Source organism: Suncus etruscus, chromosome 5, assembly GCF_024139225.1.
Source record: "Suncus etruscus isolate mSunEtr1 chromosome 5, mSunEtr1.pri.cur, whole genome shotgun sequence".
In the NCBI taxonomy this organism is placed as follows: domain Eukaryota; kingdom Metazoa; phylum Chordata; class Mammalia; order Eulipotyphla; family Soricidae; genus Suncus; species Suncus etruscus.
In genome coordinates, this window is record NC_064852.1 from 111,701,314 (window position 1) to 111,718,539 (window position 17,226).

Consider the following 17,226-nt stretch of genomic DNA (forward strand, 5'->3'; position numbering starts at 1 on the left):
TAAATGCATAAGTTTTCTTATTATAGCAATAAAGTTTTACTTATTCAAAATTCTTTGAGTACCACTGCACAACTGGAGAATAGAGTAAAAAAAAAGTCCTAAATCCTATTCTTTAAAGTTCAACTGAAGCAACTTAGATGGAGCCTCAAGATAAACCCTGTAACTACAATATAAAACTAATCTGTGTCTTTTCATGTTACCTCTTATTTTTGCTAATTATACACGTTACTATTAATTATAAAAACTAATTTATCATCATATTCTACACTTCTATATTCTACTTTCTCAAGGATAACTGTTGTTGACTCATGATTAGTGAGGTCTCCTTCAAATTTTGTTTTTGAGCCACACCCAGCTATGCTCAGGGCTTACTGTGTGCTTGTCTATGTGCTCAGGGATCACTCCTGGCAGTGTTCAGTGAAAATAAACTCATATTGGTCACAAGCAATGCAAGTGCCCTACCTCCACACCTATATCATATCTCTGGCCCCCTCCATCATCCTTTTTCCCACATATATGTATGTCTTTAGTTCAAAAGACTCCTGAAAGTGGGACCAGCAAAGTTTGTTTCCTGGTTTGTTTCCTTGTTTGTTTCCTGGTGACTGTGATATATAGACTAAAGACCACTGTTGCACAGTTGGGTTTTTGTTTGAGGTTTATTTTTGTTCCTGCAGTCAATTGGGCAATTTAAATAATATCACTCTGGTTGTAACACCACTAAGAACCCACACCACGATTGGATTAGCATTTGATTAATTGGCCTAAGTAATAGCCATGTTGTTTTTCCTCTAGCATGGAGAAAGAATATTAGCAGCAACTAAGAGAAATGGACTCTGCTCTGTTTCTGAGCTGCACCTTCATTAACATCAGCTCATTGACCTACAGGTGATTCTCTCTGACAGACACTCCCCTGTGTTGGTTTCAGGTCTGGAGTCTTCCATAAATGTGGACCTCTACCTTGGAGCTGTGCGGGTGTGCAGGGCCTTCTCTAGGCTTATGGATCAAATAACTTGGCCCAACTGGAAGTGAAAAGGAAACTAGAAATCCAAAGGGTCCTTGTGGCAATATGGAAGAATATTTTCATCATTTTACTGAAAACAAAAACAAAAAAACTGAAGCCTTCTATTCAACCTCTCAATTGTCTAGTCTAAAACATGAAAAAAAGAAGTTCAATATTTCCAAGAGTAGCAGAATCTCCTGGATTCTAAGGGGTGGGGGAATCTGCCGTCAACCCGTTTGTGGGGCTCTAGAAAGAAAAAGCAAGTAGTGCTTTTACCTTGCACAGGCCCATCCAGGTCTGATCTCCATCCCCATGGATGGTCCTCAAATCACTTCCAGGAGAGATTGAGCACAGAGCCAGGTGTAAGCCCTGAGCAACTGCCACCGAAAAACAGTTCAAGTTTTCCATCTCCCCACTATATGTCTTCTTCGTTTACATCAGAATATAGCCGTGGGAGTTAAAGGTGGAAGAAGAAAATAGAAATGAGAAACGGTCAACAAGGTATGCTGAGTTAATAAGAGTCATTTGCTTTGACTACTTGGTAGTAATATTTAAATAGAGTAGCACAGAAGCATGAATTATATGCAACTATTTTCTACAAGTATCATTTAAGTGATTAACTGATTGCTTACTTTTCTATACGAATGTTCCTGTTAAAAGGATGATTTGATGTACTAAAAACACAATCTCACTACTCAGTTAAGCATAAGAAGAACTGGTGGAATCAATTAAACTCTGGACTGTTCCAATATCTATTTCCTGGTTGCAGTTATTCTACTAGAGTTAGGCAACTTGTTGCCATTGAAGGAAACTAGATGGAGGGTAGACAGGATATATTTGTATTATTTCTTACAACTGTGTCTGGATCAACAGTTATCTCAAATTAAAGTTATTGTAAAAGTATAAACGTTTCTAAAATTTTATATCCAAGAATTTGACCAAAGTACCTTGTGTGCTTCATTTTCTGTATGACTGATTAAAGTTGGATGCTTATCCTATTAATTCCCAAATGCATAATTGTTTTATTGTTAGAATTTTTTCTAAGCTCCTTATATAAGCAAACGTGTTTCATCCACAAAATAAATCAGTAAGATGACTATTTCATTGAATGTAAAATCCCAGACATTCAAAGGGTCAGTCAAGGGGCTGAAGAGACAGGACAGTGGCCAAAATTTAAACCCTACCAAGATCACATCAATCGGAAACCAGTACTGGTGGACTTGATGCTCACAAGCTCCAGGCCAAATAGGGACCAAGCATAGCTCGAAAGCCTCCAGCCTTGACCCCAAATTTCCCAGTCCAGTTGGCTTAGTATCTCTATATTGGAGATAGTTTCCTGACCCCAGATAGATTTTCCATAAGTAATTTTATGATTCTTAAGTTTAATCAAATATTTTTATGTAAAGACTGTTACATTTAGAGAGACTAATGCATTGATTTATCTAATCTATACTTTCTATTTATATAATTAAATAATGTCTAATTAGATAGGATTAGGATTATGTAATAAATATTCAATTAAATAAGATTAGGGATACTCTATATCTTCCTCAATTTCTTAAATTTGCACTTCATCTATCACTAACTTTTGATTAATTTTGGTTTCAATTATCAATATATTTTCTGATCCCTCTTCATCTCAGATATTTCTTCACAAATTTGAAAAGTATGCCTAGTGTACACCTTATCTAGCAGAGAGACTCAATATTGTCTTTTGCCTGTTTCAATAGACAGGGAAAAACTCTGAATGTTTATTAAATGGGTTGTTTTTTCTTTTGAGAAAAAGAATAATCTTCTGTGGACATCAGAAAATGATATGATTCCAACTTCAGTGTTGATAAACAAGATTCGGAGTAACTCTATGCTCATTACTTTACATTTTGTCTCTGGCAGTTCTTAATCTACAAAAAAATAGAATAGATTAATGGCAACAGACAATTCACAAAGCATATAATATTAAGTATTATTTGCGGCACTTATTGATTCATGCCATGGTATTGCATGTTCTGCTGATACAGCGATCTTGACATCAAAACAATAGGTGTATTGTTAGTAAAATAATACCAGATGATGCAAAAGTGGGGACAATTGGGAATGACTTGTGTTAGCAGACATGTTAACATGAATAGGGGTTCCTTATAACACAACTCTTAAATAAAGGACTCACTAGATGAGATTTAGAACATTTGCCTGGACATCACCCATTGTCCTGAATTGGTCCTCCTTAAGTTAGTGGGGGCCATTTGGAACCTGAATTCAGAAAAAGCATCCTCCCTTTTCAAAAAGATTTAGCTGACTATGAGCTCTATCAGTTAGCCTGATTGTCCAAGCAGCCTCTGTCTTAAGAGGTTCATGTTCTTCCTTCCATGAAGTACTGCTACTAGACTTTATGCTTGTATTGTTTGTCAATACCATTAAAACCACATCATACTTGAGTTTTTTTTTTGTTTGGTTGTTTGTTTTTTGGAACACACCTGGTGATGCTCAGGGGTTACTCCTGGCTATGCACTCAGAAATCGTTCCTAGTTTGGGGGACCATATGGGATGCCAGGGATTGAACCTAGGTCCATCCTGGGTCAGCTGCATGCAAAGCAAATGCCCTACCGCTGTGCTATCCCTTCAGTCCCAACCACATCATAGTTGTATTCAATTGTCCTGAGTTATAAACTGAAACATCCTACTTCTTTCTTCTCTATCATTATTTGTGTATAAGAAGGCATTGGTTTTTGCATGTTGATTTTGTAGCCTGCCACTTTGCTATATGAATCTATTGATTCTAGAAGCCTTTTGGTAGAGTCTTCAGTTTTTATAAATATAGTAGCATGTTATCTGCAAACAGTGAGAGCTTGATTTCTTCCTTTCCTATCTGATGTCCTTGATATCTTTTTCTTGCCTAATTGCTAATTAGAATATTGAATGGGTGTGAGGACATTCCCTCTTGAAGCATCTAAACAGACATTCTTGTAAACCAGTATTACTTCAATTTAGAAACTCTAAGTAAACTAATAAACTTATTTGACAGTTTTAAAGTAGATAATAAAGACATTAACAAAAGTAGTTTGAAAAGTATGTGAGAGTGTGTATAAGTGCTACTCAAAGAGTGGACATTGTTAATAGGTTTATTCTCTTTCTCTCTCTCTCTCTGTCTCTCTCTCTGTCTCTCTCTCTCTCTCTCTGTTTTGGGGCCATTCCTAGTAATGCTCAAGGTTTGTTCCTGCCTCTATACTCAGAGATCACTCCTAGCTGGACTATGAGGACCATATGGGATGCTAAAGATTAAAACCAGGTCAGCCTTGTGCAAGGCAAAAGCCTTACCCACTAGAATACTGTTCTGGCCCCTTTATGCTTATATTCCTTTTTTATTTTTTTTATTGTAAGAATTTATTTAAGAGACAAAATTAATTAACATATTGAGGTGAACTAGCATAATATAATATAGTAACATAACATATAATATAATTAATATAATATAATAATACATGTAAGTCAAAGAACATTTCTGATTAAAACACAGTTTTTATCATAATGGCTTACATATCTTTCACAGTCGTATTTTAGGTACATATTAACATTGAATCAGGGGAATACCCATCACCAAATAATGTCTTCCCCGCATCCCAGTTCCCTTTCTGCAACCCATATCCCCCACCATCACCACCCCCGGGCTGCTAGAGTAAGTGGTCCCTTCTTTGTCTAGCTTACTATTAGTGATCATATATCTGTTTGGTCCTGTTATCCTCCCTTGTTTCCCCCACTATTTAAGAGGCAGAGCTAGATAAATCGAGTTATGTGGTTTTGTTTGAAGGAAAGAAAAGCAATAGATTAGAGTACAAAATAAGAAAAGAAAAAAAATAAGTCAAATATGCTGAAAATGGACGGAGTCCTTCTAAAAGCTTTCAACCTCAGTTTGAGAGAGGATGTGAAAAAGGTAATTGAAACACCACTACAATACAGAAAGAAATATCAAATTAAATATCCAGTGAGCACTACAGCAATAAAGACAAGCACCACTCAATAGTCTTGGTTCTAAAATCAAATAATGCTGGAGTGCAAAAAGAAAGATAAAGATAAAGATAAGATAAAATAAAATAATATTGGAAACATCAACTTCAATCTCTACATCAAAATAAAGACGTCAAAAAAATAGATCAATCGATAAATAAATATGTGGGAAAATGATTGTTTTGTGCTTTTTTTTCCCTTTTCTTTTCCCCCCTGCATAGGCACAGTAACTATTGGGGATATTGTAGAGGGAATTTCCTTGGCCTAGGAGATACAGGGTTTCTCCACCCCTGAAGTATACTGTCATGGGATTAACTCTAGACTCCTTGCATGATCATTTACTCTTCCCTTGGTGCTTTCGTGGTGTATGGAAAACTTCTGCTTTGTCTTGGATGGTAACATCAGACCTCTGTATCTAGAGATCTTGGTGACTGTGCAGCTCAAGCAATGGAGCTTATGATGAAGTCTTTTTTTGTGGTTCTAGCAGTTCTGCTTCTTCAGTGTCGTTTTAATCCATCTTCTGTAGTTGGTGGTCTTGGTCATTATGTTGTTCCTAAGATGGAGCCTGGAATAAGGTCTTTCGTTTTGTTTCCGGAAGACCCATTCAGTTACGGTTGTCTCAATCAGACCTCTGGAATTGGAGATATTGTTTGTTGAACAAATCGTAGACCAAAAGCTAGGCTAGAGCTTTTTGTTGCTGTTGTTGTTGTTGGTCCCTGGATGCGTACTGTCCAGTCCTGGTTGTAACAACCAGTCATCTGTATATAGCGATCTTGGCTTTTGCACAGATCAAAGGGTGACATTTTTTCTAATTTTGTCTTATTATTTGTTAGCTGATGAGAAAGGACAACTTGCTCTTAGATCAATTTGTTCCCATTTCCTCATTGTCAGGTTATCAATTTAGAACTGGCGCATGGTGGCGTCAGAGCAACATTGTGAATGCCCTGGAGGGGGTTTGGTTCCTGGAGCTGTTGTGGAGAACTCTGTCGTTTCTATGTCTGGGACCCAGGAGTCAAAGCTGGACAGTCGGTATCTAGTTCCCTGGAGCTGAAGTTGTTTCCACATGACATACATCCAGGGTGGGATATGTCCCTGTGTTATAAACAAGTATGAGTTCTTATCCCTAGTAGATAAGAGCTTATTTTACACGTCCAATTTCCCCTTTGTTTAATATGTCTTTACAGGAGGAAGTGGTGCTACATTATATTGCTGGTGGATTTGGGGTGGAGAGAAAAGAAAACAGACACCTGACAAAACTAAGAATATATATGCTCACACATATCTAAAGGAATAAAAGTTTCTTTTTAAAAAAAAAAAGATTAAATAAAAGATGTAATTATAAAAAGAAAAGATATGATTAAAGGAATAAAGTGGGGCTGGGAGAGATAGCATGGAAACAAGGCGTCTGTCCTTTCTGTAAAAGGACGGTGGTTCAGATCCCAGCACCCCCCATGGTCCCCTGTGCCCCACCTGGGGCGTTCTCCAAGCATAGAACCAGGAGCACCCTCCGAGTGCCACCAGGAGTGACCCAAAAAAAGCAAAAACAAATCAAATCAAATAACAAAAACTACAACAAAACAATACAAAACAAACAAACAAAAGAAACTAACAAGAATAAAAAAGAAAAGAAAAAAGAAAAAACAAAGAAAAAGGGAGAAAGTGATACTGGGGATCACTTTACATTTGGTTAAAAACAGGATAAGGGGTTGTGTCTATACTTATAATGAAAGTATAGGCCGCCCCGTTGTCTTTTGAGATTTCCTTGTGATATGTGGGGTCCAGGCAGGGAGGTCTTGGGTAGAGTTCTTGCAGTGGGGGGTCCTTTGGAGTGAGTTCTGATATCAAGCCACAGTCCACATTAGGGAGAGGTGATTAGGAGGGCCACACTGCATGGGTCAGTCGGGGCGTTGGTTGTATTTTCTTGCCGGGAGCGAGGTGAGAGTTTGAGTGGGTGTCTCTTCACTTGGGTAGTGGGTACTGGCTCTTTGGGTTAGGAAGTCGGTCTTGATGCTTGGTGCTGCCTCTGGAAATTTCACAGACGCGACGGGGGAGAGGGGCAGAGGCAAAGGAAGGTCCCCCACCTCTATGCTTATATTCTTAACAAAAGTTGAAACTGTACCAACTTGAGGTTCTACCCCAAAACTGCTTTCCCTGTTAGGATTGGGAAAGCACCAGATACAGAAATGACTTTAGAATAAAAAGGGTCCTAAATCTTCAAATTATGAAGAACTTATGAAGGTTTCCTTTGGGCCTGAAATAAAAGTGAAATTTAAGTGAGTTATTATTATATCTACATTCATACTCATTATTAGTCATTATTCACAATAGCCAAGTTTATTGGAGAGAAGTAATTAAAGATAAAAATAGCCTTGCATCTGAAATTCAAATAAAATTGCTAACTAAAAGTCTCTGCTTTGAAACCTCATTCAGGCTGGACATTTTAAAAGAAAACATTTTCATGTTTTCTTTTCCTATAATGTGATTATTTTACTTATATTTTGCTTATACACACAAAGTGTAACCAAATATAAAATTTTAATATTTAAGCAAGTAGCAATAGGCTAGTCAGAAATTAAACTTTATATACTCCTACTTTATTAGGATTTATAGTATCATTGATTGTAACATTAAATATTGAATAAAAAGACTTCAATATCATTATTTGAGATTAAGAGTTTTTATTCATTGCATTTCTATTAGAAGAATGCTTTATTCAATAAGAGTGTTTTGTTTTGTTTGCTGTTTCTTTTTTGTTCCATTTAACATTCAAAAATATTCTTTCAAACAAGTCTCAAGTGTGACCATCAGCAGTTGATGGTTGATAAGTTTAATAATCCCTTATGTTTATGTTTTTAAACAATCCAGTGGGTAATGACTTGAAAGTGATGCAATATATCCAAGCTAACTGTGGATTTCTAGTTCATTAATATTGTCAAACATCCTAAGATCAATCATCAAAAAGAATGCGAAGAATCTAATAAGTGGCCTAATTTCCTACTCCTCTTCAGAAGCTATTTTTACTCTAAGACAATGGGATGGTCTGACAGCAATATACTACCTGGAAGGGAACAGACTAAAATGATGCAAGTGATTAGTTTGTAAGAATGTGGCTTACAGGGCTGGAGTGGTGGTGCAAGCGGTAAGGCATCTGCCTTGCTGGCGCTAGCCTAGGATGGATCCCGGTTCGATCCTGCCCGCCCCCCAGCGTCCCATATGGTCCCCCAAGCAAGGAGCGATTTCTTCTTCTTCTTCTTCTTCTTTTTTTTTTTTTTTTTGGTTTTTCGGGCCACTCCCGTTTGATGCTCAGGGGTTACTTCTGGCTAAGTGCTCAAAAATTGCCCCTGGCTTGGGGGGACAATATGGGACTCCGGGGGATCGAACTGCGGTTCTTCCTTGGCTAGCGCTTGCAAGGCAGACACCTTACCTCTAGCGCCACTTCGCCGGCCCTGCAAGGAGCGATTTCTGAGTGCATAGCCAGGAGTAACCCCTGTGGCTCCAAAACAAAAACAACAAAAAAGAATGTGATGGGGCCAGAACGATAGAACAACAGTAAGGCTTGCATGCGGCCAACACAGGACAGATTCCGGTTTGAATCCCAGCATCCCATATGGCCCTGTGCCTCCAGGAGCGACTTCTGAGCACAGAGCTACGAATAGGTGCTGCTCGGTGTGACCCAAAAACAAAAACAAAAACAAAAACAAAAAAGCACGTGGCTTGTAAGTTTGTCTCGGGAGAGTACCACCATTTCAAGTAATTATGAGATCAGTAGTCCAGAAAAAATTCTTTTTAATTTGAGATCTAAGGTTGGATTGATTTACTCTTTATTTTCAGGTTGCTTATCACCTTTACAATGAACTTAGACACCCACTCTTGTGCACAGTCAAGTTTTTCAAATCTTCTGTCAATACTTTTTTCTTTAAGAAAGGCGATCTTAGCTGCTGTAAAAATGCACCTGATCATTTGGACACCAAGTTATTTTCATGCTAATTAAATAATTGGTTCACTAGATTTTTAAAAAATAAGGTTTGTTATTTTTGCCACTCTGCTACCAAAATTCTGTATCACTTATTGCAGAGTGTGTGTGTGTGTGTATTTTTATGCAAAATTTTGTCCTGCGTGGCTTTGTTATAGGATATAATTTAAATGAGTTCATTTCCTTAATGATTTTATTTTCTTAACTGTGTGATAATATTCTTCTTAATATTATTGTTATTTCTATTATAAAAAAGTTAAGCAACCCAGAGTATAACCCTTCAGAAATAACAATAATTTTATGCATACACATTTAACAATCAACCACTTTCAGTGAAATATTATTATATTATGGGATAGTCATAGTATTTAAATTTTATAAAAATTATTGCAGATCAAGTATCATATATTTAATCTTTGATGGCATATAAATATTTTTGTAGAATAAAATTTTTCTTGAGTAATTTGATTATGATGCATAGGAAATATTCTGAAATGAGCGAAGCAAGAAATAAAGCAATAAACTAGCTCTTTATATTTTTGAAGCACTGCTTTCTCTTATATTGGATGCTTAAAAAAATAAGCATTATATGCCAGGGAGTTAGATACCAACTGCTACTTTACTAACTTATAAATAATAAATTCTAATTTTCTCATTATGTAGGAAAGCAAAGAATAATCTAGAATAATTTCTAGATTTGGGCAAATTTCCCTTAGTTTTACATTTCACACTTTATTAACTGAAGGTTTCCTTTTTATTGTTCTCCTCTCTTCAGGAGTTTTCAGCTTACTCTTCAGAAATCTGTCCCTTCTCTTTCTCTGTCTCCTCTGACATAACATATAATAAATTAGTAGTAAAGTTTGGAGACTCCCTTTACATCTTCCAAATATTCAATCATATATTTTATTAGCTACATATTTTTAGACTAAAGAATAATAATACTTTAATATTTCTTTCTTTCTTCCTTCTTTCTTTCTTTCTTTCGGTTTTTTTTTTTTTGTTTTGTTTTGTTTTGTTATGTTTTGTTTTTGTTTTAGGGCCACACCTGGTGGCACTCAGGGATTACTCCTGACTGCTCTTAGAAATCACTCCTGGAAGGCTTGGGGACCATATGGGATACCAGGGATTGAACCCAGGTCAGTTGCATGCAAGGCAAACACTCTACCCAATGTGCGATTGCTTCAGCTTCCAAAATATGTCTTTCAAATGCCTTTTTAAAAATTATTTATATTTCTGTATCCCCTTTGTTATTATAATAAACAAAATACAATGTTCAAAGCATCATCCAGTGCCATAAACCTGTCCTTGGAATAGAATTCACCAGATTTTTTCCATAATTAAGTACATTGATTTTACATAAAATTATAAAAATCACAGAATTTGGAAACATAGAATTTGAAGAAACTTTGAGTTATCTAATTAATTCCATCTTTTCAGATAAGAAATAGAAACTATAAAATTTTAGACATAATGTCTCCTTCAGCCAAGATCCTCTTTTACTATTCAAACAAGAAGTTTTATTTGTGATCTGCAAATAATTATTTATGACAAACATTAAAATATGTTAAATTAAATGAAATATTCACTCCTGGTATTTGCATGGCAATGCCAGTTCAAGTTTGCAGAGCAGCTAGATCAATAGCAACCCTGCAGTAAGATGATGTGAATGGTTTTCAAAGATAAAGCTAAGTCTACTCTTTCTTTTAATCTACTCCTTTCTAAGAATATAGAAATTGCATGTTGAGGTATGTAGTCTCAAACTGTTCTGATATTTTTGCTATAAGCAAATCAAAAGCTATCTTATGAAAAAGACTGTATATGGAAATATACACATGTAATTTTGTAATATATAATTAATCATGTTTATCTAAATGTATTCTATATGATTAAAAGTAAATAAAATATAAAATAAATTTGACTTTAACAGTTACATATAATAAAAAAGAACAAAAAATGGTTCCTACAGACCACCTATGGCAGTAGAAATAAAGAAAATTTTCTTTTTTATCACTATGTTTGAAGTTTTTGTTCAAATTTTTTGAAGGCTAGAGAGATAGTACAGTGGATAGGTGCTTAACACAGCCATCCCCAGTTCAATCCCCAACACTGTTAGAAGTGTTCTCTGAACACAAAGCTAGCAGCAATGCTTGAGCATAGCTGAATATAGCCCCAAAGCAACAGCATTTTTAAACAATATTGATAGCAATAAAGAAAATTATATTATATTCCAATTTCAATAATGAAATAACTGAAACCCATTTCTCACACAAAGGGTAAGTATAATAATACTTTCAAAAATAATAAAATGTATTTATAAAAATACTATTGTATGATTTTGCTTTTAGCTATCAAGAAAACACAAGAATTTGATTCTCTAGTGGTTGAGAAAACTGGTTGATGTTTATTGGGAAATAAAATACTTAGGAAAGCATTGAACTAGTACTATCATTAGTGTGAATCACTATTTTAATAGAAGCATTAGAAATATATAAGTATAAATCCTCACAAATTGTACAACTGCAAAATCCAAGCAAGCCTCAGTTTTCCACTGGTGCTTAACTATTTCTTTTTCTTTTCTTTTCTTTTTTTTCCTTTTGGTTTTTGGGTCCCACCCGGCAGCGCTCAGGGGTTACTTCTGGCTCTGTGCTCAGAAATCGCTCCTGGCAAGCTCAGGGGACCATATGGGATGCCAGGATTCAGACTACTGTCCTTCTGCATGCAAGGCAAACGCCCTACCTCCACGCTATCTCTCTGGCCCAATATATGGCCACCCAGATAACCCTTGCTACAAGGTAGCGAGTTCATTGAAATGACACTATTTGTTTGTGATGAAATGACACTAAGAGCAGAGCACTTTGAATACACCTATGGTGTTTCTCAGCTTGCATGAAGGGCTCATACAGCCTCACTGTAACACTCTAAAGAACGTTTCTTCTGGGACTGGAGCGGTGAAGCAAGTGGTAAGGTGTTTGCCTTGCAGACACTAGCCTGGGACCAACTGGTTCGATTCCCCGGTGTCCCCGGCCTCCCATATGATCCCCCAAGCCAGGGGCGATTTCTGAGCGCACAGCCAGGAATGATCCCTGAGCATCACCGGATGTGGCCCAAAAAACAAAACAAACAAACATAAAGAACGTTTCTTCTAGTTTCTTCAGGGATGACTATATTTGAATATGATATTGACTTCCAGGATGAGAGATAGATAGTAGCAGGGTCAAGGTGCTTGTCTTTTACGTAACCAAGTTTGGTGTGAAGCTTGGTATGGCGATCTGTCCTCTGAGCACTAACTCAGGAATTAGCCCTGAGCACTGCCAGGTGTGGCATCCAAACCAGATGTTGTATAGATTTCAGGAATATTGCAATATTTATAGAAAATTCCAAATTACTAAAATTTAATTACTCACCTTCAAGGAACTTAAGTGCTTGTTTGAAATTTGTGAAGTGAGAAGAGGCAGGTGAGAGGTAAGAGGGGTGGGGAGAGTCCTGGAAATACTGGTTGTGCCAAGCTGTGGTATGTCTACGTCTCTGAGCTGCAGGATCAACAGACCTGACACCCTGAGACCCACAAGCTTGAAACCAAACTTGGTCTGTTGGAGGCTGCAGGCTGGGAGGGAAATGGGGGACCTCAATAGAGGGAAGGTGACACTGATTAGAAATGGTGTAGGCCTGAAATTCAATAATTAAGTATTGGGTAAACCACTGTGCTGTTCTGAATACATATCTGAAAAAGCACAGAGGGGTGAATTCTTTTCGTTTTGTTCTGTTTTGAAGACACACCCATTGACGCTCAGGGGTTACTCCAGGCTATGCACTCAGAAATTGCTCCTGGCTTGGGGGACCATATCGGATGCCGGAGGATTGAACCATGGTCCGTCCTAGGCTAGTGTTTGCAAGGCAGATGCCTTACCTCTAGCACCAATGCTCTGGCCCCGAAGTGGTGAATTTTTTAAATATTTATTTAGTTTTAATTTTGTGTCACACTCACACTCAGCAGTGCTTAGGGTTCCTCCTGGCAGTACTCAGGGGACCATATGGGATGATGGGGATCAACCCTGGGTTGGCCACTTGCAAGGCAAATGCCCTCCCCACTGTGTTATCGCTGTGGTCCCGAAATCATTTTTCAAACTAAACATTTATCCTCTACTTACTTCATCTATAAAGTAAATCTCCAGAAGTCCAGTCATCTGCCTGCAAACAGAGAGTTTTCATTTATTTGAGGCTTTGATTAATTAATTAATTAATCAATCTATTGGTTGTTTGAATTTTGAGCCAGAGGTGCTTCAAGGATTCTTCCTGGCTCTGCACTCAGAAATAACTCCTGGCAGGCTCAGAGGTACCACATGAATGTTGGGGATTGAACCTGGGTAATACATGTGCAAGGCAAATGCCCTCTCCATTATACTATCACTCTGGTACCATAGCAGTGGTTTTTTATTTATTTCAATCCCAACAAGGGCTTGTGTGTCCTAAATGCTATTGCAAGAACATTCAGCAATATGTGTCTTGGGATTTATGTCCAAAATGCTCCCTGTTCCATAATCAGGTTGTGGGTGTCACTGTTGAAGAGGATGCTTTAAAAATGTTTATTTGGGGACATCCCATCCCTTTAAGATGTAATCATGCCTTTCTACACTGTTTTTCCAGTTATTCCTTCCTTCTGATTATAGAAATAATGAGGATTGGGGCTGGATTGATAGCACAGCTAGGAGGGCATTTGCCTAGCAAGAGTCTCACCCAAGTTAGATCACCACCAAGAACACCAAAAATTATTCACCACCAAGAATTATTCCTGAGTGATAAATCAGGAGTAATCACTGAGCACTTCAAGATGTCTCCCAAAACCCCCAAAAGAAAATAAAAAAGAAAGAATGAGGATAATGACTATGTTAATATAAAAAGATTCCACAACATCCAAAAGGGGATATCTGTCTACCTAGCCCTTGTATACCATTGGAGTCCACCTTTGGGAGAAAGACAAGTGACAAAGGAGTCCTCTAAAACCCATTTACTTTTCTCAGAATTCAGCCTATTGATTGACTCTTTGAAAATTCAGGGGAGCCACGAGGACGGACCTCGTTTTCTCCCAGTGTACGGGGAAGGCATAGTTGGGGACTTCTTCCCTTCTCCAGCCAGTTGCCTCCTTCCCAGGCCATGGTTCCTAGAGAGGACACAATCTATGTAAATGTCCCAAAAGAGCTGGGCTAGATTCCAAAAGAGGACCCCATGCTGCACATTTTTTGAGGACTTGAGGTAGATCATTAGTTCCCAGAAGCCCGAGACCGTGCCAGAAACCCGAGGCTTCCGCATTTCCAGGAGCAGCGCTGAAGAAGATTCCCAGCACTGAGGATCCACTTGGTTCATTTCCAGCAGATTCATCTGTTTTTCACATCTCAGTGGTGACACATAGATTATGCCCATGAGCATCAGACAATAGCCGAGGTTCAAGGAAAGGTGGATGCCACCTATGCTCCTGGGACTGGCCATGGTCCTGAAATGTATAGGAGGGAAGAGACGTGAGATTATCAGCACAGTTCAACTAAAGATTAAAAAAAAAGAGTAGGGAACTATGCCTTTAAGAATTTTGGCACTTGCCAAAAGAACAAACAAGAAAACAACAAAAAACTTAACAACAAAATTATGCCAGCTAAGTCTTATCCTACCTCTTTTATATCAAGCCATATTATTTTGTTTTTTCTTTTTGGGGGAGGTGGGGGCACAGCAGGTAAATGCTCAGGAGTTACTCCTGACTCTTCATTAGAATTTCTCCTGATGTGATGAAAACCATATGGGATGTTGAGGATTGAAACCAGGTTGGCAAGTTGGCACATGCCCTACCCACTGTACTATCTCTCTAGCCTCTCAAAGGCCTTTCTATATAAAGTGGCTTATTAATGGTCATGATACCCTTTTAGTAAGATTATTGCGAACCACAATGCTTACAAGGGAAAACAAGGAGAGAGAGAAAGAATGAAAGAGAGAGAAAGAAAAAGAGATAATGGGACACATAAGTGACAGAAAGGGTGCACTGGTGAAAGATGGTGAACACTGTATGACTGAAATCCAATGATGAACAATTTTGTAACCACAGTACTTAAAAAGAAAGAGAGAGAAAGAGCGAAAGAAGATAAGTATCTGCCACAGAGTAAGGCTGGGGAAGGAGAGAAAAGTTGGGGACACTGGTGGCAGGAAGTTTGTACTAGTGAAGGAATAGGTATTGGAAGACTGTGTGACTGCAACAACCACCAATAGCATTGTAACTGTAAATCTCACAGTGATTTAATTAAAATTAACAAATTAATTTAAGTGGCTTATTATAATATTGAGTGGTAAAAGCCAAAATACTTAGAAATATTTACTAAAAAATGTGTTCCTTTGTAAAAATAAAACAAGTATAGGAACTGCTTTTCCCTAATCAAGAGAAATATTATTTAAAAGACAATTTAGTAAAAATTTAAAAATGTACTGCAAATCTTTTAATAGTCTATAAAACCTTATTAAACCCAACCTAATTCAGGATAATCATGCAACTAAGAATTTTGGATACATTTACCTTAGGTACCTTCCTATTTCAATGATTTAATCTATTAAAAATAAGAAATTGCAATGCATTGTAAGAATTGCTAAGTATTCTAAATCAAATAAATGCGATAAGTGTGAAAAGTACAGGAGTCAGGAATTTGTTACATCCCATTAGAGTCAAATCAATAGACAATTTTACAAGCTTCGGAAATGTTTTACTGTTTTGACACTTTTTAGAAGATTTAAATTTTTTGTTTCTTTCTATAAACCTGCTGCAAAAAGTTTCAAGACATCCACATTCCACTCTGAACTTATTTTTATGTCACTTTTCAGACAGACGCAATGAGATAGAATGTTCTCAAAACAATAACTTAATTTCTTTATTCCAGAAAAAAAAAGCCATTCCTCACAGACGTTTTGTATCACACTTTAACAGCTCAATCAAGAGGAATAAACAGGAGGATCTGCAGGTCATTTTGTCTTGGGTAGGGGGGAACGTGTGCGGTGATGCTCAGGGCTCTCTGATCAGAAATTACTAATGATTCCTCTCAGAGCTTAAGAGGACCAGATAGAATGCTAAGGATCCTACTCAGGACAGCTGTGTGCAAGACAAGCACTATCCCTGCTGTACGATGTCTCCAGCCCCTCATTTTCAGGTTTTTTTTTTTTTTTAGAGGTGGAGGGAGCACGTCTGGCTGAGCTCAGGGATTGCTCCTGGCTCTGTGCTCAGGAATCACTCCTGGCAGGCTCAGGGGACCATGTGGGATGCCAGGAATTAAACCTGGATTGGCCACGTGCAAGGCAAATGCCTTTGCCCACTGTACTTTCACTCCTGCCCCCTCGTTTTTAGTTTTATCTTATTTCCCAAAGCATCACGGTATTAGTGGCTTGATGGCAAGCAAAACATGGCTCAGGAGAATACATTCACCTAGGAATAATTCATAACACTTTATATATTCCTAACAGCAGGACTTCCCAAGGCATCCCAAATCAATATTTCAGAACTCATTGACAATGCAGTTCCTTCTTGGAAGAGGTAAGCTGAGATGCACATTATTTTTTTAAATAAATGCTTCTCTATATTTAAAATAATTTATACCTGATACTGTCCTTGTTCAACCTTCTGTTCACTGTATCTTTCTGAAAGTCAGGAACTCCTCAGGTAGTTTTTCCGTATGGGACAGGCCACTGCTGAATTTCTTCGAACCCAGTGGATGCTGAAGGTGCTGAAACTGAAGTGCTGCTTTCCTTAACAGAGCCACAGTGGGGAGGACACTTGCCATCCACGTGGTGACCCAGTTTGACGACCCCCTTGCATTCCATATGGTACCCCGTGCCCCCGAGGAGTGATTCCTGAGCACAGAGCTGGAGTAAGCCCTGAGCACCACCAGGTGTGACTCCAAACCAGAAAAGAAGAGCAAAAGAAAGAGAAAAAAAAGAAAGAAAGAAAGAAAGAAAGAAAGAAAGAAAGAAAGAAAGAAAGAAAGAAAGAAAGAAAGAAAGAAAGAAAGAAAGAAAGAAAGAAAGAAAGAAAGAAAGAAAGAAAGAAAGAAAGAAAGAAAGAAAGATGAAAGAAAGAAAGAAAGAAAGATGAAAGAAAAAAGAAAGAGAGAGAGAAGGAAGGAAGGAAGAAAAAGAGAGAGAAAGAAAGAAAGAGAGAGAAAGAAAGAAACGAGGAAGGAAGAAAGAAAGGAAGGAAGGAAGGAAGAGAACAAAAGAGTATGAAAAAAAG

At 37.6% G+C, this 17,226-nt stretch overlaps 2 protein-coding genes across 2 annotated transcripts in view; one reads left to right on the top strand and one right to left on the bottom strand.

The window, feature by feature from the left end:
• Positions 1 to 1,165, top strand: part of DYTN (dystrotelin) — a 104,078-nt gene extending 102,913 nt beyond the window's left edge. Inside the window, 1 exon segment of the mRNA XM_049772902.1 lies at positions 926 to 1,165. Coding sequence (XP_049628859.1) covers positions 926 to 1,029 — 104 coding nt within the window. The 3' untranslated portion in view covers positions 1,030 to 1,165.
• A 7,682-nt stretch (positions 1,166 to 8,847) lies between these two features.
• Positions 8,848 to 14,459, bottom strand: FAM237A (family with sequence similarity 237 member A). The gene is made up of 3 exons (XM_049772903.1): positions 14,048 to 14,459; positions 12,380 to 12,679; positions 8,848 to 8,954 (listed from the first exon to the last, which is right to left on the bottom strand). Exons 1-3 carry the CDS (start codon positions 14,457 to 14,459, stop codon positions 8,848 to 8,850), a joined length of 819 nt encoding a protein of 272 aa, XP_049628860.1.
• Positions 14,460 to 17,226: the final 2,767 nt, after the last annotated feature.